Source organism: Tauraco erythrolophus, chromosome 2 (assembly GCF_009769465.1).
Source record: "Tauraco erythrolophus isolate bTauEry1 chromosome 2, bTauEry1.pri, whole genome shotgun sequence".
NCBI classification, from domain to species: domain Eukaryota; kingdom Metazoa; phylum Chordata; class Aves; order Musophagiformes; family Musophagidae; genus Tauraco; species Tauraco erythrolophus.
The window spans coordinates 70,688,850-70,714,145 of NC_141466.1; the positions used below are offsets into that span (position 1 = coordinate 70,688,850).

The following is a 25,296-nucleotide window of genomic DNA, read 5'->3' on the forward strand; positions in this document are numbered from 1 at the left end:
CATGGGGTTTTGCAGCTCTTCGCCGTGGTTGATGTAGCTGCTGACCAACACGCTGTACCGTGGAGCTGAGATAGCATAGCTTGCCTCTTTGCTTGCCTCGTGCTTCTTTTCAAGGCACTTGTTACTCAGGACATGGGGAGTGCAAACTCCCCTGTTAGAATTTTCTCGTTTCAAATGGATCTCTGGTTCAGTTTCCGTAGGGAGATGAACGAAAGTGTTTCTAATCACGATGAAATTCCTAAATGTTTCTATAGCACTCGGACATCATAAAGCACACTGGTGATACCAGTTTAGCTATTTTAGTATAAAGGATCTGAGAATGGCTTGATATGTGGAGTTTCAGCTGTTAGATATCTTTGTCACTTGCAGAGAAATTTAGGGAAAACAAAGTCTTCTCCAGCAGTGGTGAATCCTTATTTTACCAGGAATTTGTGTACAGCTGACTATAGTAAGCTAGTCTCAAACAAATGGTTTATTGTTTCATAAGAAACATCAGTGATGGGATAGTAACGGCATCCTGAATTGGGTGCAGAATTAATCTGTCAAGCCTGCGTACTTGAATATTAGTGGAAGCCCTCAACACATTTCAGAATATTCCTCTCCTTAGCTTTTATTCCATTCCTTCATTTTTCTCTCTTAATTTTAACATTATTATTCCTTGCATTCCTGTTGTCTTTAACCTAGATTTCTAGCTTTGTGGAAGGGGCTCTTGAGTCTCATTCGTGTATGTAGAGCACCATTCATACTGCTAGAATTATGAATGTGGACTCTGCTTCATTCTTCAGCACTGTGAATAGCCAGGACTCATTCCCTGTAAACAAGAATATTAAACGAGTTAGAATAAGAAGTAAAGATGGTGTTGATGTAACTAAAGCAAGCAAATCAGAAGTTTCCAGAATTAGGACCCAGATTTGTCTTGCAGCCGTGGTTGAATCTTTGTTACTACAAATGTGGATGAGTGATCACATCCCCATGAAGAGCTACAAAAGCTCTTCTCCAGGACTGGAGCAGGAGCATGGGTTTGGCACATTTTGAAAAAACTTTAAAAAATATCTTTGTGTACTGACACCACAGAGAGCTTCCAAAGAGCAGGATGACTCTCACACTGAGATATGCATTCGTGTGAAATATTTAAGTCACCATTGGGATTATTTAATAATAATTCATAAGATTAAGCTACCTAACTGGCTGAGAAGGCAAGGAGATGCCTTCTTACGGCTGTTTCATATGATGTTAACAGGACTGCATTTGGTCTCACCTCAGTTGTATCTGCTTGCTTAAATGAGAAGCCAATTTTTACTCCTGTTATCGCTACAGATATGGTTACAGGAGAGTGAGATGAATTTTATTTCATCTTGCACATCAGCGCATGTCAGGTGATGCAGTAGTATAAAGTCTCTTAATGGTGATATAAGATAGAGAGCTGGATTTTTACATTCCAGGGTGTTTGCATTAGAAGTTTAAAAATACAGTTGACTTCAACTGGATGAATCACGTGCACAGAGAATAGAGGACACCTCTGACTTTTTTTACAGATCTTCAACTGTAATCACGTACTGGTGAAAAATTTCAGGAGTTCTGAAAATACCTTTGCACAATAGCCCTTCTGTCTTTGACAGTCATCCTTCCTTTCCCAAAGGTCCAGTAGTTTGTAGCTCAAAAAAGCCTTGTATCCAAAAGCCAAGCGAGACAAGATTGTGCCACTTAACCTTCAGATTTTACTGGGAACCAGAGTTTTTTCATCAATTTGTTACCATGCAGATCAATTTGAATAATCTCGCTGTTCATGAGAACAAGTGCCTTTTGTCCCAGCTGAATGCTTATATGTAAGTGCTACATGGCCACCTTTTCCTAAGCCTTCTCTGAACTGCTAAAATAATAAAACGCAAGAACTATTCGTTTCTCTTACCCAGTGGCAGCATTTTAATGGTCTGTCAACTTCAAGAAAAGAATTGTTGTCAGGTAAAGCCTACAGATGACTTAGGTAGTGATGACCTGTATTTGCTCTATAAGATTTTGTGTGTGTCGGTGCTGACCTGAAGTAAATGCCCTGATGTTTTTTGTGGAGGGTGTGTGAAAGAAGGGAAGGCAGAGGAGAAGGAGGAGAAGGTATTACAGAAAGAAAACACTTTATAAACAGCTCTGTATCAAAATATATCAAGGGACATGCGTTCTTCCAGTGGCTATTTTTGATTTGTTAAATTAAGTCACTTGACCTCTGTTTGGTCACTTGGCAGAGACCAAATATATTCATGAAATGATGGCTCCTCTGGGAAAATGATTTACAAGCTTTCTTCCTTTCTCTCACCGCCCTTCTTGATAGAGGAAAGATTCACAGCACTTAAATAATACCAATTTCTTAAACTTAAAGTTTAAGTGTTTCAGTTAGTGAATGCACAAGGCCGTCAAGTGGGAGTGCTGTATAGCATGCATATGTGAAACTTGGGAACTTCATCAAGTTAATATAGTTAATAATTCTTTTTTTTTTCTTCTTGTGAGATTGACATGGGTTATCTTTCAATCCAGTTTAGTAAAATCAGTCATTCATGAACTACATTTTGCCTCTGCAGATTCTTCACCCGACAGTTGACCCTTTCAGTTGCCTTTAGTATTTTCTTTTGCAAATGTTTCTCCACCTGTTGCCCTGATTTATCTACTTTTTAATTGTTTGCTATCATCTCAGAGTTAAGGCTCGCAAATCTGACCTTCAGTCTAAAATGATGATCTTTCCACTCCCTCCAAAGCAAGTGTTATTTAAAAACCCAACGTGCTTTAAGTTTATGGACAGACAAATGCTGTTCTCAAGTGCATATTCCTGTTCTCAGGACCTGCGTTTTCTTTAACTTGGCAAAATGTAGAACATTAAATTAAATTATGTAGAAAATGCAGTCATCCATAATATTAAGGCTAAAGCAAAATTTCCTAAAGATCCTAGGAAAAAATATTTGCTTAAGGAAGAAGTCATTGAATCTTGCCATTCTGTCTGTACAGGATGAATATTCTGAACGCATTTTGCTATTTCTTACCTACTTTGATTTTTGAATCATTCTCCGAACAGATCTAGAAAGTCAAGATATTTGCCCAAAATTATTTTTGTTGGAATGGTCAATGAAGGGCACTTCTGACTCAACGAATCATGATGCAGAAAATGATTCAGTTGCACCTTGCTTACATTGAGTCAGTGTTCTAGTAAGCTAGAAAACTTTCCCATAATAGTCTTTCTGTTTATGATGTCTCTGTGGTCTCCAGAAGCACTTAGACTTGGCCTATAGATAGAAAATTATTAAGACATGTCACCTTTGTCCATTTGTCTTTAAGTGGATCATTATCCTATGGTCCAAAAGTAACACTAATCAAACTTCATTATGTCCTCAAAACAAAAAAGCCTTCAGATGCTTTGCGTTCTTCCAGAGTTGTTCTTAACCTGATGTCAACATCCACCAGGCTGGTTGCAGACCAGACAGCAACAAAACCAAACAGTATTTCAAGATTGTTTGAGTTTTGTGATGACTTCCCACGAGATAGTCTTCTTTTTTTTTAAAACTCCTTCAACACCATTGAGCTGATGCATCCAAAAAATACTGAATTACACTGAGATATTTTCCCTATCTGGATAGAGTATGAACTCTTTTCTCACATTTTGAGAAATTACAAACTTCTACAAACTAACCCCTCAGTGGGAATGAAGGAGGAGACTTCAGGAAACATTTAATGTCCCGAAGGGGAAGACAGTTTGAGTACGGTCTGAAGTCGTTGACTTTTTCCATGCTGACTTTCAATATCTGCTGCACCATGTGAAGTGATCAAAGTGGCAGGATAATAAAGCAGTCTCTGAAGCAGTATTCTGAATGGATGTAAGTGGGGCAAGACTGCATGCAGTGGGGCCCCTGAAAGAAACCTGCACTAGCTGAAACTCGGGGTGGCAAAAGCCCGAATAAGAGTTTCTGGGAAGTGGAATAGGAAAGACTATTTCATAGAAGCATTTTGTGGAAAGAATTTTCCAGACGTAGGCATGACTTTTTGATGTGTGTAAGACATAAATGAGTTGCAGGTCAAAGATAATGCTTAAGTTGAGGGCTTAAGGTATGGGTAGAACAGCTCTGCCATGCACACTGATAGAGCAGGAAGCTTTCAAGAAGGGCTTAAACACCAAAGTCCTCAAAACTACAAGACTAAACAAACCCCTGGTATTACTGCTAGTCCTGGCCTGGATTGCATCAGTTTGGACATTCAGGATCGCTGCCTCTCAAGTCAGACATCCCTGAATGTTAACCCTGCAGAAACAGTGCCTGTTGTCTCTACGTCTAGTATTACGGATGTTAGCTAGTAGAGATCTGAAGACAGGTGCTGCTCTGCAGAAGTGCAAGTTACTTGCTATTCAAAGCAGGAGAGCTTCTAGGGGACTAACTTATAGATCCAAATGGAAATGATTTTTGCTCTGGGCTGCTCAGTGTGACCTTCAACCCACTGGAGAAATCTATTCCTCCTATCCTGGCTTATTTATTATTGGTGAAACATTCATGACTTCAAGTTACAGTTAAGATTAGTATAGCTGCCTGTTGTTCTTCTGTTCAAGGTCAGATTATTTCCTTACACCCAACAGTGTGAAGCTTCTTGAAAAGGTGCGTTTTCCCCCTCTTCCTCCAGAAAAAAAATACATAAAACTTGCGGTCTGGGATGTAGCAGGTCTGTCCATCCCTTGTGACTCCTTTCTAGTATGTTTGCTGTATCATCTCAGTGTGAAAGTATTTTTCTTTCTGTTATGTCTTTTAAAAGGACAAGCAAGATTCAGATACAGATACAATGTAACCTGAACCAGTACAGATATTGTACCAACCATAGCATAACTCTTTACCTGAAGTAAGATCAGCCTTCAATTTATATCAATTTGGCTGCACCATCCTTTGGTCTTTGCAGCCTCTGTTTCTGGAAAGGTGGAACTTTGCAAGCTTGTAGTCCTGAGGGCACTCTGCCACCTGAACAGGACAACTCCTTTTCCCAAGCCATTGAGACATCTTGTAGCATTTGAGACCAGACTCTCTAAATGGATATCAAGTTGCCTTAAGATCTCTTACAAATTAAGTAAATTCGCACCATATAGCTTTATTACAGCCTACTCTTTATCAGTGCAAAGAAACTGCTTTGACAGGCATTATGAGTGTGCCCGTATCAGAGGTTTGGAGAGCAACCACATGGATTTCAGTGCCTTCTTTTCAGCACTGCACACCTAACATGGTGTTCAGTTTGGTGAAGCAATATACTGTCTTGAATCCACATAAAACTTTCAGCAGAGACACCCTCTGGCCTGTCACTTAGTATAATCATTACAGGCAAATCTGTAAAATATTTTATGTATCAAGATGATAGAATTAGGAAAAAAACTATTTGACCACGTAGATTCTTGACACTCATGCACTGCTGTGAAATACTAGCTTGGAGATTCTCTTGGGGACTTTGTCATTGCACCAGTTTCTGACTCGTAAGGTTGAGATGAAAGATGCAAAACCACAGTGGACCTTCGTAAGAGCGAGAGAAATCACACCCCACATGCAGAACAGTGTGTACCTCGGGATCTGTGTGAAAAAACAGCTAGAGAATCCTGGGACCTTGGGAAGACAGATAGCCTACAGCCTTCTTGGTCACTGCTTCTTCCTACCTTGTCTACACTCAGGCTCTTGCAGGTCTGAAACTCATCATGTTTCATCTTCACTAACTATGTCAAAACTCTAACCTGTCTTTATTTAAATCTTGATATCTGTCAGATGTTGTGTATTCCATCTCTCTCTTTTCCAGGTTGTTAAAAAAAAATTGCACTACCACAGTTGCTTCCTCTTGATCTGATCAGCTCATCCATTATCTGACCAGAGGCACTAAACGTCCAGCCTTTGGGTCTAAGATCCTATTTCTTTTCTTGTTCATCTCTGCCTGTCCTCACCCCCTCTCTCTGACAGACTTCACTCATGACTGCTTCCAGACTAGACACACAAAATATTTAGGAATTTTGGGTAGGCAGTACTGTTTTGTTTTCACCTGGTTGTAATGTTCTCAACTTCCAAAACACAACTGCACAATTGAGTGAAATATTACAGCTTTAAGGTCTATTAAGTAGACTTTTTATGTGCCTTGATGCTGGTGGGAGCTGAGGGTGCTTATCTTTGCAGGGTGGGTGTTTTCAACTAAAAGTGCCTCTGGGGAAGGGTCTTTCCTCAGCTCTGTGCATTCTGAACTTTGCAAAGGGGCTGTGTGGGCTGGCATGGTATGTAAGTACAGCTATACTCTTGCTGGAGCACTAACTTTGAAAAATACAACTTTTTTTTTTTCCTTTAGGGCCGATGGGAGAGTCAGCAAGATGTATCCCAAGGTGCCACAAATTCCAGTAGGGGCATTAGTCCATCTCGTACTTCTCTGCCAGGCTCTAGGCAACAAAACCACTCTCCTGATCCGGGTAAGGGCTTTCCTAAAGCTGAAACAACTTTCCTAAAAATGGAGTGAAGTTACCCCAGCTCCTGAATGTCAAATAAAGCTGAGCTGCTTTCAGAGATTAAGAGAAGCTTGTTCTCCAGAGCAACGTTTGTGCAGTTCCGTCTATGTGAATATTTAGGAGTTGTGACAAAGCTACTCAGACTCTAGGCTATTCCAACTAGCCTTTCCTTTAACTCTGTTCTAGTTCTACTAAATGCCATGTGATTTAAGTTGTCTGATGCAGTCTTAAAGATGCAGTCTTATCTCAGGAGCTCAATTTCTAAAGCCAAAAGTTAGCTGGGCTCAGAAAGTGCTGTTTGTTATGTGAGCAAAGCAGCAAAGACAGTAAGGCTGCTAATGTTTTAGAAAATAAGCAGCACTGGAATTGGATGAATTATTTTGCAGGTGATGTGCCTAATGTGTAACTGAGAGCCCAGAAATACATAGTAGTGATGTTTTGTATGTCTGGCTAGGTTTTCCCGAGGGGGAAATAATGTAGAAAAAATGGCAATATGAGTAAGGAGAGTTGAATGCCTCTAACATTTTTTCTTTTTCTTAACTTGGACCTTTTCATCTTTTATTTCTAGTAAGTTTTGTAATTGTCACTAAAATTGTGTGCTGCATGGACATCCTTTTTCAGTTTTGCTTCTTGGGTTGTTTTGGTTTTGCTTCTGCAAGTTTTTTATGTTTCCAATAGCAATCAACAAGGTTTTTCACACCATGTGATGAAAAAAATGTTCTGTGTACCGGGGCCACAGATTAAGATCTACTCAAATTCGTATGTCCCTTTCAAGAGAGGAGCAACCACTCTATGCTTTTCCTTGGCTAATGCTTTTACCTCTGGAAGATGTCATCTTAGACTAAAATGATAACAATTCTGTGATATTTTTTAGGACGTTTTGGGTTGGTATTTTGTTTTTCTTTTCCTTTCCCCAAAACGTAACTGTTGTCATTTTTCCAACAGGTATTGGTAGCCTCGCTGCTTCCTATTTGAATCCTGTGAAGTCCTTTGTGCCTCAGATGCCAAAGCTGCTCAAGTCTCTCTTTCCTGTTAGAGACGAGAAGAAGGGCAGGCAGACCTCTCCCCTTGCCCAGCAGGTAAAAAACTAAATCAAATAGGCTATGCAGTAATATTGGTGAGTGCTGTTAGACTTGCTGGCAAAGTGCTATTTCATGTGTTGTTGCAGTGCAAACCAAGCTTTTAGTCATAGCAGAGCCCTGTGATACATTTCCACTCCATTCTGTCCAGAGATAGTGGAGCTGTTTAAACTTATTGATACTCTCAGCCCACTTGGCTTTTTAAAAGTGCCAAGTACACTACCAGCGTGATTTATGGTAATACCACTTGCAGCAACAATGGTAAAATTTATGAAGTGCACTTAGTGTTGTTTGTGTATTGCCAAGTGGAAAATGTAATTCTATTTTTAATTTGTTATTTCATACACAATCCGCCCCCTCCCCCGCCCCTCTCTCCAGCTCATGTCACCTTTTACCATCTTCTGCTATGTACTTTGAGCAGTTGCTTTTGCTCATTCTCTGATCTATTCCACATGTCAGAGAAGCGTTTGAGTCTTTTTGGATGCTGTGCTGCAAAACTCCACCTGCTCCAGATGTGGCTTCTGTGCTCTGCGCAGTAGCTAATGTATCGTCAAATAGACTAGAAAACAGCTGGAATACAGAATCCCATTATAAATAATATTTTTCTCCTTTATTTGAGAGTCTGTAGTTTGTTTATAAAGGAGTAGTCCTGTATAGTGTAAGTCTGGAAGACTTTAAAAACTGTTCTGAAGAGAAATATGGAGCCAGATCTCACTTGTTAACGTTTGTGGGAGTGCGTTCTGCTCGTGCTTTGTTAACCATCCAGCTCACTCTGCTCTCTTCTTGTTCACTTGTCTGGAGTTCTGAAAGCACGTTACCTGTTAGCTTAGACTCTTGCATACCTCTTCACCTACAGATGCGTGTTTTAAAGGATATCTTTCTCAAAACAAAGCAAAACGAATCCTAAAATCCCCAAGCAACTGTTTTTCGTGATTAGACCCAGACATTCTGTTCTGTTGTTTGCTACAACTAAACTTGCTGCTATAAAAATGTCTGAGAATTACAGGAAGGTGTTTTTTCGTTGTGAAAGTACAGTAGAATAATAAATAAATCAACCAACCAAAAGTAAATACGCAAACACTTAAATCTTTTTAAAGTAACTTATGACAGACCTAGCTCAGATAAAAATAAGGCAGATTCAAAATATTTCAATTGGCTTTATTATCTACAAAGTAATAAAAGGAGCAAATTTTACTCCTAAATCTTATCTAATTTAATGCTTTACGTTTTCATGTTGCCCTTTGCTTACAGCCACCTTGGTGTTGAGACTGGAATCGTATAACCTTACTCATCCATGACATGTAAAGAACTGAAATTAAGACAGGGGCTTTCTTAAAGGTATTCAGGTATCGAAAGATGCAAATCGGTGCTCTTTACGATTGCAGTGAGAGCCTTTCACAACTTCTTGAATTCTTACTGAATCAATGAGAGCTGAGATTACAAACGAGGTCTAATTTCCTGCCTCTAGTCTAACCACCTGTGCCCACTCCTTCCTACTGTTCAAGATCAGCCTTGTATTATTTGTCTTGAAGTCAGTTTTTAAACTACAAAGGCATCTGTCTAAAGAGATTTTAATTTATATTATGGATTACTATGGAGACTCAAGTAATAATAATAATCAGATCATGATCGCTACCACTTTTAATGGGAGGGAAAATGCTATCTCTGCTTTGTTTTTATAAAAGTTAAAGGTAATATATTAACTGGAGTGTGTGATGTTTCAATGCTTGGTTGCATTGGAGAGCAACCAAAGTTTTTCCTTGACCACTGGATCCGTGTAACACAATGACATCTTAAAATTATTTGCTACTTTTAGTTTTGTAATAGAACAAGTCGCTTGCATTACAAATACACCTCACTGGCTTGAGAGGTTTATAGATGTTCTTCACAGCAATAGCAGCAAGGAAACAGAGCTGCTTCACTCCTGTTAGTCGCAGTGCGTAGAAGAGAGAGCAAAAATGGAAGGAACTGCTACAGAATTAGCTACATCGTCTTCTGTGTGGCACAAAAAATAATACATGCTGTTGTAGTGTGGCAGGGTTTAAGATCATAAATATCATGTCTCGTAATCTTTCTTGCTGTTTCTTTATAATGGTCTGATGATGCAAATGTGGCCAGAAGAATTTAAATGGTGGCGGTGATGAATGGCTGTTGTGCTCAGTGGATGATGGGGCTGCTATGGGAGTCAGTGTTTGGCAATCAGCTTCAACACCTTATCGCTAACCTGCCAGAGCAAGACAGCAAGCTGGTAATTCTTACATAACTGTAGTAAACTACACAACGGAGAGGACACAAAAAATGATATTTCTGAGTCTCAGAAAATACAGTACAATGCATCTTAGTTCTGTGGAAGAATAAAACCTCGATACACAGTGGCAGGGAACATAAATGAATGTGCAAGGTGAGAGTAGGTGGTAAACTACAAGATGTATAAGGTGTGGAGGCGAAGCCAAAAGGATTTTTTGGCTCTAATTGCAAAGGAGTCTGACCTCTAACCAGGAACTGATGGACTTCTGTTGCTGTCAACAACAAATTGGGAGAGCTAGGTTCAGGAATAGAAACGACTAAAGGAATGCTTTACAAAGCAAATAGAAAGATCTAAATCATCCTTTCCTGGCTAAAAGCAAACAAGCAGATATGTAATAGCAGGTTTTTGAAGATAAATACCAAAAAGCTCCACGAATCAGTTTATTACTTTCTCCTGGTTCATCAGACAGCTACAGTGGAAGAGAATTTGCAAGTTTCTTGTCAAGCTCCCTTTTTAGTGCATATCTGTTACATTATTTGAGAGTACTTAATTATCTAATGTCATTAAAACCTGTTCTGGAAAAACGCTGGTGAACCATCTTGAACTAGATGGCTGGCCCAGCTGTTGTATTAAATCTCCAATACGTTGTAGTTAATTTATCAGGGTTAGATGGCTGTACGTCTCTGCAGAAAGCATCAGATTTGTTTTGTTGTGCCTTTTAAGCAGGGTCTTATGACTAAGTTGGTCTTAGTGCTTTTGAGCATCATTTCCAAGGGAGCAGTACTTCACCTTTTTCCAAGTTTATAACTGCAGTTAAGTTTGTCGTGACCAAACAGCTCTGCAACTGGATGCATTACCACGTCTCTGATTCTGTGCAAGTAAACAGAAGATGGAGTTCTGATCACTTGCTCTGCAAATACCTTTTTTTTTATTTTATTTTAGCAGCTTTTTATTTCAATCATATGCTGTTGCTTAGGCTGGCATCAACCTTAAAGTAAGTGAGCACATCCAAAACTTCTCTTAACAGAATGGTCTTTCCTGGTGCTGTTTTTATTTATAGTCAGTGGTTGCCTGAGTTTCAAAAATGCAGAGACATTCCAGTCAAGGTGGTGGCAGCTGACAAAATTGCTGTCTTTGACCTTCTGATGCAAGTTTAGTAACTAATCTGGAGAATAATGAACCGCAATTAATGAAATCTGCTCTCGTATTCAAGTGTGTTTCTCAGACAGCACATAAAATAATTGAAAGAACTTCCTGCTCTCTAATTAGTTAGATTGAATTAATTTGGCATAATGGGATTCTTTATGTAACTAGCAGAACGGCTTCCGATGAAGCTGTTTATGTACCTAAAAGATTGGTTTCTGATGAAGCTGTTTATATACTTTAAGTTAGAAAATGCCTATTTTCTCCATTATCTGGTGCCTTTAAATTAATTGCCAGTAGTCTGTAAATAAAAAAAAAGGCAACAATTTAAACCTTTTTAGATTGCTGGAATTGCGTTTTGGTTTTGTAGCTTATTCATTAAAAAGCTTAGTACCGCAGTGTGCAAGATTTAAAGCCTTACCAGCCCTTAGTGCTGATGGGGAGAAGTTCAAAATACTTGTGCAAAATATGCAGGTGAATAGAAAATCAGAGTTTTGTCTATCTGTGCTTAATTATATTATGTACATGCTCTTGAAGCTTGTGGGTTTTACTAACATGCTGAGGCTTTTGTAGTGTGGACCAAGCAGAATTACTGTTCTTTACCTTATGACCCTTTTGATCTCCAGGAACTGCCCCTATAATTACATTTTAGGGCATCATTGGGTGCTGGCATTAAAAATGTACATGTTAAATTCCAGTTTCTGGTTTTTGACATTTTTGTGACAGAAGCACTTTCCTCTGACCAATATGCATTTGGAGTGGATTTTGGTCACCTTCATACTCGAGAACCTTGGTGAATACTCAAATGTCTTTTTTTTTAGCACATGGCTTAAATGAGACATCTTGAGTCACAGCTATGTTAAAAAAAACAATAAACTATTCGAATTTCCATACGCTAATGTAATTCATTTTTGGTTTGTGGTATAGAAGTGCAGACATGTGGCACATGAAGGGGGCAGCTCTCAATCTTTTCTCTTTCACTTTCTGATGCAGACGTAGTAACTAATCTTTAAAAATAATGAAATGCAGTTAATAAAAAGCTATTTAAATAGACAAAAACCTTTTTCTGGCAGTGTATTACAAAATAACAGTTTCATGGATGTGCATGGTGCATAGTATAATTGCTAGAACTGACATTCCTTAATCAAATGTAAATAATATGGCCTCGGAGTGCCTTCTTTAAAATCTCGAAGGCTTTTTTCAGAGTTTCAAATAAAGAATCATTTGGATGCTATAATCAGCATAGCTCAACAGATCCTCTGCGGCCAGCTGAGCTCAGATGTGTCTAGTTCTTGTGACTGAGTTGTTAGTGTTTTGATTTCTTTCTGAATTTAGTTTTCCCTGTCATCCTCTTACAAATAGTTTTTAATGAGAATGCGTATGGAAAACTGGCTTTTAAAGTTCTTAGAGCAAACCACTGAAACTTCTTTATAAATGAACTTGAAAATGGTTATGAATCTCCCTTTTAATCTGCCCAGACCTAGAAATGAAGTAATTTAACAGCGTAGAAAACAATATGGTTAATTTTGCATAGAGTATATCAGAAATGTGGAATTCAAAAGTGTTATTGCAGGCCAAAATGTTCCACATATGGAAGGTGGAATAAGAGGGTTTCGTTTGGGTTAATATTTAAATGCACAGTGTCTTTAGAGGAGGAGACAAACAAACACCAAAAGAACAACAAACAAACTCGTACTGGGTTTCAGATCTCCTTTTGGAATGCAGGAGATTTTATATTTGAATGATTAATGACTTCAGAATGATTTTAAAATGGAGGACAGAGAGGAATATTGTTGGGTGGGACCTTTTTAAAATTAATTCAACTTTTTTCGCTGTGTACTAGAGGATTCAGAATTCTTCCTGCATTGCAGTGTATGTCTTGTGAAAGTATTTTATCCCAAGAGCTCAAAACTGATTTAAATCTACATTTAATGAATAACTGTTATGCCCTGCTACAGAAGTTTCCAACAGCTGCTTTTAAATGGTGGTGTGAACACAATACTGTCAGTGTGGCAGTTCTTGATCCCAGTCACTCCTATCTGTGGATGGTAAAGCGTAGACACCAGCAGTGGAAGTTTTCTGCTAACGCCCTCTCAGGATTGCATTAGCTATAGCCTTGGGTAGACTGTTTGTGGAGCCTGGAGGGTAATTCTTGTATGCGCTGGCCCAGTCTGTCCTCTTAACTGCAACTGAACTTTCTGCATGTTGGGTGTTAACATTGAAAGATTCTCCTCCGGTGACATGAAGTCAAAAAGCTTTTCACTGAAGTCGTCAGTCGCCATTGTCAGAGGCATTTTACAAATGTTTAATGGCATAGAAATACCAAATGTGTTTCTGGGCTCATTGAAGATGTTACCATTATATATATATATGTAATATATGGTATGAAAAAAGAGTTCATTTAGGATTAATTTTTATGCCTCTGTAAGTGGGGCGAGATGCACATTTGCTTTTCCTGTTCAAGTGCACCAACATATCAGGTTGGTCTCCAGATTATGCTAATCACTAATAACTGCATGGCTTTTGGTCACCTCAAAGTATGTGCAAACTGACCTCTCATCTGACCAGAAAATGTGCCCTCTTAGAAATCCTTATAAACTCACTGCACAGAGTAGAAGCTTTTACGAAAAAGACAATTTTTGTTCTACAAAGATTCAAGGATGCTTTAAAGTAAATTGGTTTCATGTTCTCTCTTACTCCGTATTTTGTCAGCTTGATTGAAGAAATTGTGCCAAAAATTATCACTGGAAAAGGGTCATGTTTTGCCATTGGATAAATATACACGCCTAGTTTAGCAGTCGCTATCTACAAACGTTTGATGACAGAAGTTGGCTCTCAATTCAGAAATATTTTTCATCCAGTAAATGTCTTCACAGATAGTCAAAACCACGTTATTTTCAGTATCTCCCCAAGTAAATTGACTGTATTTCATAACAAAGATCTGTTTTAGTACCCTTGCTACCCCAGTGAGGGTGTTTCTGCCCATCTGTTTCTTGTCAACACCGAAGTTGGGCAAGTGCCACTTCTCTAATTGCTTTTTTCTCCGTGTTTTTCTAAACATTGCTTGGCAAAGTTATTGTAGTTTTGAGATTTGTCATCCTTTCAGGAGGAGAACTTGATGAGGAATGATTAAAGTGCAACGGTTTTCTTTCTTTTGCTATTTGATATCAACTGGATTTTTAGATTTCGTGGATTTGCAGGCTGTAAGAGATAAAACCCCTAAATAAACACTTTCCTCTGTTTGTTTTAAATGGAGAAAAAGAAATCAAAGGAACTGAGAAATATCTTTAAATAATTTTTCTTATTCCAATTCTGAGTCCGTATCTCTGGATAATACTGTTAGACCTAAGAGCACTTCGCAGAGATGACATATATGAAAGGAGAAAATGGGGCAAAAAGATCAAGTTGTGTTATGGTGCCAGTGTGAGAGCCTGGAGCTGTCTTTAGCTCCTGATAAAAGTCTGCTGAAAAAGGCTGTTTCCTTGCTGTATCGGATCACAAACAGTGTTTTTCCTTTGCGCAACCTTCCTGAGTTCAGTGCTTTTAGCATTGGACCATGGAGATACCTAACTAGGATGGTTTGAATTCAAGAGCCTTGACTTCTCACTCAGGTTCAGCTGCACCTCTGCAAAAGGTTTAAAGTGCTGTGTAAGTGCCTGCCTAGGGATTAGCCCTGATGCCTTGTGGCTACAGCTATTTTTTTCATTAAAAGGTGATACTTAATAGCTTGGCTTTGCACTCCCAAGATGGACCAACTCATGACTCAGAGATGGTTGAAGAGGAGAGAGTAAGTGTTCTGCCAAATACTCTGCTCCCTTTAACACCGTGATAAGCTTCTATTAAACCTAAAACTTGAAGAGTTTTCTCATAAGAAAGTTAATCCCTCTCCTCTCTAGTTTGTTAAAGTGGAACACTCGGCTGTTATGACAGTCAAATTACCCTTGCACGTCTGAGTTAATACTTGGGATGAGTCAGGGTGCTCACGCACCTCGTTGCTCTAAGCTATCCCTCGACTCGGTCTCAAGTCAGTTCTACGGTTACTTTCAGGTTAATGCTTTTGTCTTAGAAGATTGCCACTTTATTCCAAAGGAAGCTGAAGTTCTGGAGTATAAGGTGTCGGAAAACCACTGGATCATGACCCTAAAGCTGTGTTTATTTTTAGACTTCGTTGATTTGTTCTGATTCGGGTCACCCTCTGCTTCCTGGAACACATGTCGTAGTAAGGAATCAAAATGCTAATACCTTGTGCACCTGAAATAGAACCGGCTTGCTCTGAACCCCACTTCAATTAGTAGGCTTAAAGACAAGCAAACTCGCTCTTTTCTGCTTTCTTTTATGGAACTGGAGCTTTAATGTATTTACAAAAAGTTATTTTGATCCATTGTGAAGCTGTTGGGGTTTTTGTCTGTCTTTTGTAGTTTTTATTTTTTACCTTGAACAACCATGTTCTTATTTAATGTCTGTCAATCTCTGTATAAATAATAGCTGCTCTTCTCCTCCATGTTTATTTTTGGGGCAAGATTAGTCATATTCCTGCTTTACTGTACTTAGAAGGGATGCCAGAGAAGAGTACCTTACTCTTCAGCTGGAAAGTTTCAGTTCTTTAAACAGATTGTCGAATTCTGGAAATAGCTGTCTCAGATGAGCTCTGCCTGCGTATTTCTACAGAAGGAGTTCTCAAGTCCCTTGGACAAAAAAAGAAAAAAAGCAGACTGCTCCCAGATTCTATGTGTCACCCTTAAAGAGCTGTTTCCCTGAAAGCATGAACCTGCACTTGCAGTGTGGTATTTAACAGTGCTAGAAAAAGGCAGAAACATCTCTCTCTGCCCTCTCCTCTTCTTCATACTTCCATTTCCCAAGGTTCTCCATTGAACTGGTGGTCCTTTTCCCTTCTGTGTCAACAGTACATGACAGCTCAAGTTGACAGCTTAGCCTAAGATATATTGTCAAGTGTCACAATTTGCTGTTAGAGTCTTACGAGAGTGATTATTGCAAATCTTAAACATAAAAACCTGCATACAGAGCACATGAGGGACGTTTATTGTCAATGCCTTCATATCGGGCCCCATACTATAAAAGAGAAAATACTGTTGAAACGGAGAAGCTGTTCTTCTGGCACAGGACCAGTATACTGTGATTAGCAAATGGCGTGTGTAGGCTTCCCTCTAGCAGACGGTGGTGATGCCCTCCTTGAAAAGAGGATGCACCGATCTTGTTTCTGACTTCCTCTTTGAGTTAAAATGAACAACGCTAACATCTAACCTGAAGTAAGATACTGGAGATAGAGAGGAGAATCTGAAGCTGAGGATTTCACTAGCCTGACCAGCGCGACCTCACACACCTCTTTGTCGTCCGGTTGCTCAGTAGTCTGTCTTTGACCATCTGCATAAAAGAAAACTTTGTTCACTGTGAATTTGTACTCGTAGCTGCTTATATGATACAATTCAAGGATGCCTTGCTTAAGTTTTTTACCCTTTCAGAGTATGTTGTCAGAATGCAATAAAATAACAATGTTCTGTCTTTTCGTGCTGAAGGTTTGTTTGCGATATCAAAAATTCAAATATAAATTTTAACGTTTACCAATTTGACAGTATTTAATCCTTTACGTGAATGATGCTCTGTTTTTTTTCATTCCTGCAGGCTGTCCCACGAATTATGGTTCAGTCTGCCAGTATTGAAGCCAGCGCTGCAAAGATAAAACAGGTAAGCACGTCCCAGAATGTGACGATACGTTTTTCATATCTGCGTGCCTGGGAACCAGAGGTGGCAAAAGTAACTGCTGGAATAGATCCTTAAAACCTGTTACACTTCTACTGTTGCTTCAGTGTGAGACAATTAAATGCAGTGGGTGTTGCTGTGTTTTCTTAGGTCCTGGTAAAATCTCCCCTTGTATCACTGGTTGCACTTTTATATTTGAGAGCCTGGTTAATCACATGATTGCATTAGCAGTTAACTAGCTAAAATGTAGCTGGTTTGCTGCTTTAAAAGACAAATTGCTAAGCTCTGGTGCTTTCTATAAACAGAACATGTCTGTTATTCTGAGTGTTGAGCTTAATTCTCAGTTTTACATTTCAAGCCAATTCATGATATCGGCGTGAAAAAAAGACTTGCTAAGCTGGAGAGAAAATAGACCCTCTGATCTCCCACAGTTCAGCAGAACTTCAGTCTTATGAATAGCAAATCAGCTTTCTCCCACTGTGCTTTTATTGTCTTAGCAAAATGTGTGTTATCTGAACGCTTAAAAGGGAAAGCCCAAAGAAAGAGCAGAGCTCCAGAGTCCATGTGTACACCACCCTCTCCATAGAAAAGCTAAAAATATGTCATTAATCCACAGCAACATTTCCAAAAACTTTTCTGAATTACATTTCACTTAGCAATAGCAAGCTAGGCTTTGGTTCTGAAATTCCTATAATTCAATGAAATCCCTCTTTCTTCAAATGCTGCTTATGTTTCCATAAGAATTTCCTTCAGAGTTCCTTCAGAATAATGTGAAAATGTAGTTTGGGACACTGAACCACTAGATGGGATAAAGCACAAAATTTTGAACAGTAAACAAGAACATACACCTGAGAGTTAAGACAGAATATGTACAGATCTTCCGTCATCCAACCACTTTTTTTCCCCTTCATATTAGCAGCCTCCTCTCTCCCTTCCTCCCAAAGAGATTTAGAGACGTCCTAATCTTTTAGAGTACATGTGCTGGCAAAAGATATTGATCTATCAGATTTAGTAAACTTTACAGCCAAGAAATACATCACTAAAATGGGCTGTTAATCTCATGAGGTGCAGTTAATTTCATACTCTGAAAGCGTGTGGTGCTGGCGACATTGAGGTGGGAATGGCATTTGGAAACGGGGACATAAATGACAGTTTAGTTGGAGAGCCATGATTTATCAATCCTGAGAGTTAAGCCAAATAACTGTGAGAGACTTATAGATCATGGCTGTTTCACATTTCATATAAATCCTGCTATTCAAACAGCAAATGACCATTCCTGTAATATAAATAATTTTTCAGTAAATATTGGGGAACGTATTTCTTTTAGTCGACACTTTTCTTATTAATGGAAGAAATGAGCTGACAATCCTACCAGGTTTGCGAAGCTGACTTCGAATCAGCTTGCATCTTTTGGAGATTGCAGCTACGCAGGGATTTAGATAAGATGGAGGCCTTAGTACTTCCCAGAGGCCTTGTATCTGTCCTTTTAGCCCAGATATTTTGGGTAACAGAGCTCCACAGTCACTGTCCTCTTCTATTTCAGATGAACCAAGAGGAAGTAGGGAAACAGCCATTTGAAACTGCAGTGCAGACACCTGAGACAGACAAGAGTCCGGAAAAGACACCCAAAGTGCCTTTGCAGCAGCCCACAGGAGACACCCAGGCACAGGACTCCCAGGAAGGACCTCCAAGTCCTCTGAGTGAAGCGTCCAGTGGCTACTTTTCTCATAGCGTCTCAACAGCCACCCTCTCTGAAGCCCTTGCAGCAGGAAGCGATGCTGTGGCTCAACCAGGAGGTCAGATGCCTGCAGGGAGTGACTTCCCAGCTCCCAGTGTTGCTCAGGTGTCTCCTTCTGACGTGCCAGGGCACTCGGACAGTTCTTCAGAAAGCTGTGTCAGTACAAAGAGAGAGAGTCTGCCCAGCTTCAGCCTTCAGAGTGCTCACGCAAGACCAAAAGACAGCACTGAAGTGAATGGAAACGATGCTTTGAAATCAAAATCTTGCACATCTCTTGTGACTCACAGTGAGCAGACAAACGATGCCTCTGTAGCCACTGATGCAAAAACCTTTCTTTCTACCTCTTCTCCAAAGAAGGAGTTGTTATCCAGTCAATCAGCAGAGTCAGCAGGACAAGCTAGGAAAAGAGAAATGGCTTCCGGGACTTCAGAACTGGGGTTTCCCAAACCACAGTTTCATCCTGACCAATCGTCTCAGCCTGGCGTTGCAGCCTCCCCCTTCAAAATCCAGAAAGTAAAGACATCAGAGCTGAAGTCCTTCACAAGCATGCTGGGAGCAGATCCCATGTGTTCGCTGAACGCAGAAGAGCTGCAAGACGGAGAAAAGAGCGCATCTGCTGCCCGTGGACTGAACCATAATGGATCAGAGACGGCAGAAGAAAAACTGGAGGTGGCTTCTGACTCCGAAGATGCCAATGAAATTCCCGAGTGGCTGAAAGAGGGAGAATACGTCACGGTTGGCACAAATAAGACGGGCACCGTTAGATATATTGGGCCCACAGACTTTCAAGAGGGAACATGGGTCGGTGTCGAACTGGATTTACCTTCAGGTAAAAGATACTCTAAACTGGGTGTAAAGCCGACAGGATGTCAGAGTTTGTAGTGTTTGGTTTAACGCTGCTTTTTGATGAAGGGGGTTTCATCTTTCCGTCCTGTAATCTTTTTCCAGTCTGCCTTTGTAAACCCGGTCTCACTGACCTCTGACTGAATTGTATCGCTTCTCAGTTATTTCGTTGGATTCTTACAACAGAGGTAGGAATCAGGATTGCTTTCACAAAGCAGCTCGGTAGCTGTATAGATGCAGGAGATACACCTTGTGTCTGAAGAGTTCTCTTCTGGACTTCTGCTCTGAGGATAAGCGTGTCCAAAGTGCAACAGGAGTTGTGGGATTCGAATGAGTAAAGGCACGTTTAGGCTACATGAGGTGCAAAGTCTCCTAACAGGTTACCTAGTCTCTCACAAGCTATTTCAAAATAAGCTGTAAAATTATAAAAAAAAATATTTATGTGTGTATGTATACCCATCTATATGGAAAGAAGTAGAAAATGATCATACATTGACCACCGGGAAATACAGATCATAGAATTATGGAATGATTTAAGGTTTCTTTCAGCTTCTCATTTATCATTCCTGTCTGACTTTTACCTGTACAACTCCAGGTTTCCCAGAATTTAGGCTCTAGTCCGTACTTCTTGGAAACTAGGGTGCTGTTTCTGGGGAGACTGTTCGTATGTGCCGTTGTAGCATGATATGGAGAAACAGTGACTTCAGTGCAAGAGGAAAGGAAGATGACAGCTGGCGTTTGCTCTCTGCTGGAGCCTCAGGCTGCAGAACTCCTTTCCTCTGCAGGTTCATGTCCACTTTCATGGGACTCGTTTTCAGGATTGTGGGAAGGCAGGGCATGCTAGTGGAATATTCCAAGAGACAAGCAGTAGATACCGCTGCCTTTGATAGTAAGAGGGTTTGGCTTACCAAGGGCACGTAAAGCTCCTTATTTAAATCCTTTTAACCAAGCTGTAGCATACCAAGTCTGCAGTGCAGGCTCTGTTTGGTGAATCAGTGCGTCTCTTCTGCATGCTTCCCTGGGATTGGAGCCGTTCACCAAGATAAATACTGTGTCAAGGATCCAGAACTCCCATTAAGGGAACAGTTATCTTCCCTGTGCATGGTGTGCTCATAAAAGCTAAACTGGATTGTGTGTTTTCAGCTGGTTTCAGAAAACTCTCTGGAGTTTGCCATGCTGGAAAGCAAACTGTAGCTCTAATCCCTTTGAAAGTTGTAGACCCAATTCTCGGTCTTGAATTCATGCCTTATTTAAAAAAAAAAAAAAAAAAAAAATTTTTCAGTTTCATTTCAATGGAAAGTCACCTTCCCTCCCTGTCTGGCTACTCTAGTCCACAGTTAAGCTGTTTGCACTTACCTGGTAAGCATCAGCTTCACTGTCTGTGGAAGAGTTGAACGGCTACGAGACTTTTTGGTCTGTTGAGGACTCAACTGCTGATGTTACTGGATATTTTTTTTCCAATTTGTTTTGACAAGGATTAAGTCATTTATTTGCTGGAGCATTACTGGCTTCTAGCACATCTCGAGCTTCACTTGGGAAATACGGTCACAAACTTGTATTTTGGTCACTCTACAAACAGGGGTAGAAGTCCAAGTCCTTGGCCACATGGGGTGTATCAGACCCAATGCAGTAAAGGTGACAGAGAGAAAGAAGCACATGTAGAACAAAAGGGGTGACCTAATATCATCTAAAGAGTTGTCGTGTCTTTTCACGTTCCCTTTACAGATGGGAGCAGTCTCTGTCCCGGTACCCAGGACAGTGATCGTGAGAATTTTAAATGGTCTAAAGGGAGAAATAGAAAGACCTCAACAGCATCAGCGTAAAGAAAGTATTCTTTTTGTTCTGTGGAGGTTTTCCGACATGGAAACAGTAACTCTTCTTAACTTCAGACTCTCATCAACTCAGAAAACCGAAAGCTCTTTTAAATGTCTTTTATCCTTCCTTCCTGATAGCTTGCTAATAAATCTATTGCTGAACTGGTTATTTGACACTTTTGGTGAAATTAAAGAATTCCCTTGAACAGCAAGTAGAGAGAAAGAAAGAATAAGCTGGAGTGTCCCGTTCAGAGTTATCTGTCTCCATGCAATGTCTTTGCTGGTGTTTGGCAGTGAAACAGTGGTGTCACTGGAGCAGTCCTGCAGCCAGGAGCCACCTGAATCAAGTCCAGCCTTCTGCTGTCACCGGCAGCTGCTTCCTCTAGTCTTAGAGTTTATCTAAAGTTCAGATATAAAACCAGCTGATGTTTTTTTTATCTTCGCTCCTGTGGGAAGGCTACTCCCACTTCTCTGCTCCTCTGGTAGTTGGAAGACTTCTCTTTATATCAATAAGCGTATCGATCTTCAGATTTGTTTGCTCTCGTACCAGCTTTGTCCTCTAGTGCCCATAGTGCTCTCTCCTCCTGAGTGTTTACCTTCACAGTGTATTTATAGGGAACAGCCATTTTCCATCTCAGCATTTTCTTCTTGCTTTCTTCTGCCAGTGTCCCCCTGGTAGCGCACCGTGTGCACACAATAACAGCCATTTTGTCTGTCATCTTTCTTTCTCTTCTTGTCAAAGGTAAGAACGATGGCTCGATTGGAGGGAAGCAGTATTTCAGATGCAACCCAGGCTATGGATTGCTCGTGAAACCAGGCAGAGTTAAAAAGGCCACGGGACCAGCAAGACGGCGGAGCACTGGGTTGAGGTTGCAAGGAGGAGCCATCGCTGAGAACAGGAAGAGCGGCAACTTCTCCGGGTCAGCCTCCAACCTGGCTTCGCTCACAGCCCTGGCGAAATCAGAGGGAGGATCCGTGCTGCGACTGGAGAAGAGCCAGAAGAACGCGGAGAACAGGAAATCCTGGGCAAACTGAGACAGCCGCAGCAGTTTGCCCTACGCACCGCAGCAGACACCGTGCAACGCGGCCAGGGGAGCAAGTCTTCTGCCTTCGGGAAGCTAAACCAACCACGAGAACTTCTAGTTTGTGGCAAACACTAATGAAGGGTTTTTTTTTTCTCTGCTTTGGGTGATTGACATGTTAATTCTTCGCCTTGTCATGGTGCTGGATCTACGTGTCCTTCGTTTCCTGCTACAAATTGTGACGCTTCAGGGTATGACTGACGGCAGCCGGTGAAAGCTCGTGGCGGTGGGTGGGTGTAAGCTCTGCTCTCTTCCCGCTTTCAGAGAAGGAAGAGATGCCTAAATTGTTCGAATTATGGCATGGCTTTCCAATAGCTACAAAATACTACCCACGCACCGGTGCTTCTCTCGGTGTGACTTGAGAATTCTAAAAACAAAAAAAACCTCCCCTAAATAACAGTTCTTTTCTGATTTCGTAAGAGCTGTGTCCACTTCGCAGAATACGTGGTGGAAGGGCACGGTTAGAATGATTCCAGACAGGCAGAGAAGCAAACGCAAAGCTTTATTTGGAAATAAAGAGCCCCCAAACCCCCTTTATTTAAAAAAAGCAACAGCTCTCTGGTTATGTGACCTGGGACCAGTGCCCATTTTGATTATTCTCCTGTTGTCCCTCTCTCCTCCTGTGGAAATCAGCGCAATCTTTCTAGCTGATTTGTTGGGAATGGGAGAAGGCCCGTGACCAGCTCTGTAATTTTTGATCCTGTCTATTTAGGAAAGGGGAGTTTAGCGAATTTGGTGTCTAATCTGTTTAACGTGGGCTCTCACCATGACGGGATCCCCTCTCTCACTTGCCCCAAAGTGGCAGGACCTTCTTCTCGTTGGTTCTGTCCTTTGGGTCAAGAGGATTTTTGCAAAGATACCAGCACTAAAGTGCTTCGATGTTCCCACCCAACCTTTGGAGACACTTGGATTTTTACCAGTTATGCAAAGCAGAGAGTCGCTGTCCTTGTAACGGGATTAACCCAGTCTATTTATTTTTATTTATTATTTTAAAATATGAAAAGTTTGCGCTTTACAATCATCCACCGCCTGACGCTGCACAGAGGAGCTCTACTAGCACCACACAAGCGTCCATCCAAAGAGGAGGTGCCTCCGTCGCCAGCGAAACCACCCCAGCGGCGCACGACAGCAAACCCGGTTGAACAGCCGAAGAGACGTCCCCAAAACTAATCTCTCTCTTGCAAGTGGGAGGTTTGGGCTGACTTTTCTAAAACTTTGGTTTTGTTTTTGGTAACCCTCGCTGGTTTTTAACTGCCTGTGGCGCACGCACTGTACATGTCTGTATATACATGTGCACGTATCGACGTACACGCACTCGTTTTCTAAGAAATCCAGAAAGGCCACAGACTTTTCTATTCTGAGCTGTTTATATCTTGTTTAGTCATCATGAGGGGATTGGACAGCTTGAGCAGTAGACGTTTTATCTACGTGGGGAATATTTAGGATGCTAAATTAATAATTAAACTTTAATGTGTGTGTAGTCACTACCCGTGCTGCACGTGGGTATCTAAGTGCCTTAGCCATCTGGTTCAGAGGTCCAAGGGAAAGATACATTGTCATCAAAGGAGATAGGGATGCTTAGCGAAGGAGATAATTATGCTGATTTACTGTAATTAATATCATTTATGCAGAAGGAATAAAATTAAAATAGAAACTAATCTGTAGCAGAAATGAGTTACAGTGCAGCATGCATAGTACTGCCCGGGACTCGTATACCTTTTTAGCTTTGTGTAATGAGTTTGTGTTTCCTAAATTTTCATAAAGGAGTTTTAATATAAAATGTACAGACCAGCTTTTAAAGATATTTTTAGTGTACAGTTTTTCCTCCTTTTCCTTTGCCTGAAGCTCCTGTCTGTTCAAGCCGAGATGATGGGAGAAACTTAGTAGTAAAGAATTCAGACTATAAAATCCTCGTTTTTTAAATTGTTTTTATAGACACGACTCATGCCAACAAAACGACGTTCCGTTTTGGGGTATGACGAGTCTTGCTGGTTAAAGACCGCCCGATAATTCATATGATGCCTCTTGACCTGCCTTGTAAGTTTTCTAAAATCCATCTTTATCGTTTTTCTAATTGCACTTTGTTCTGATGTGCTGCAGAAAGGTCGCTAATGTGAAACAGCCCCTAACCCATAGCTGTTTTTTTAGTCTCAGCGTTTCATTGGCTGGATTTAGGGATCTCTTTCAGATGTCTTGACGTTTGCTAGGTGGCCCCTTTGGGGGAGATCGGAAGGGCAGAACCTGGCCAAGTCCTTTCGAAGCCTCTTTCCTTGCACCGCTATCTCTAAAGACTGGAGTTCTCCGGGACCGATGTAAAGGTGTCGAGGCGGCAGGAGTGAAAGGGTCATGCAGAAGGCAGCTGGGTTAGTAGTTCACTGTTTGTGCTGCCCACTGGAAATTCCTCAGGCTGTGTTTGTGCTGCGGCTCTGACCGCGTAAGGACGTGTTTCAGTGTTTGCACATCTGGAGTGTGTGGTTGGAGGCTGCGACCGACCGATACGGGGTGGGTTTCCTCTTCCACCCACACTCGGTCATGTTACAAAACCGCGCTCTGCCTATCCAGAGGGGCATGAAACGCGGTTTGAACAGAACATGCTCGCTGCCTTCTTTAGGATAAATTGTCCTCAAAGCAAACGGCCTACATGTGGCTGGTATGTTTTGAAACGGATGATTAACTTTGGTGGAGGGAGGACTTTACTCGTAGCTCTCTCGGTTTTTACTGTCTCCTTTGACTTTTGATACTAAACTTCCCCTCAAATCCCATCCTGACACCTGCCCCCAAAATGAAGCCTCTCTAACTGAACCACCCCGATGCGGCGCAAGCTCCAGAAAGCCAAATTTGGCCGCGAGGACATTCTTAGAGGACTTCTCTGACTCCCTCCTGCCCATCCCAGCTTGCCTGGGCACGTGAGGTTTCTTCTAAAGATATTTTTCAAGATTTTAGTGCAGTAAGTGCACATCCCTCTACTCAAAGCCATCTGTTACTTTGCGCCAGCTAACCAGAAAACAGTTTAAAATCATAATGAAGGTAATATTTTTATTTTTTTTTTGTCGATACGTTAGAAATACTCGACACTCAGCATAAAGGAGGAGGTGCTCTCAACTGGAACCGCCCAGTGCCTGAGGCTGGTGTGTTAATAGCTATGCATAT

The 25,296-nt window shown here is 40.9% G+C and overlaps 1 protein-coding gene across 3 annotated transcripts in view; it reads left to right on the top strand.

The window, feature by feature from the left end:
• The window catches only part of KIF13B (kinesin family member 13B), a 144,422-nt gene extending 119,430 nt beyond the window's left edge, over nucleotides 1-24,992 (top strand). For all 3 annotated transcript variants that reach the window (XM_086631449.1, XM_086631448.1, XM_086631450.1), the window contains 5 exons: nucleotides 6,328-6,445; nucleotides 7,427-7,560; nucleotides 16,592-16,654; nucleotides 18,213-19,236; nucleotides 21,807-24,992. In XM_086631449.1, the coding sequence (XP_086487575.1) occupies nucleotides 6,328-6,445; nucleotides 7,427-7,560; nucleotides 16,592-16,654; nucleotides 18,213-19,236; nucleotides 21,807-22,099 (1,632 nt within the window). In that variant the 3' untranslated portion in view covers nucleotides 22,100-24,992. The remainder of the gene's footprint in view (nucleotides 1-6,327; nucleotides 6,446-7,426; nucleotides 7,561-16,591; nucleotides 16,655-18,212; nucleotides 19,237-21,806) is intronic.
• Nucleotides 24,993-25,296: the final 304 nt, after the last annotated feature.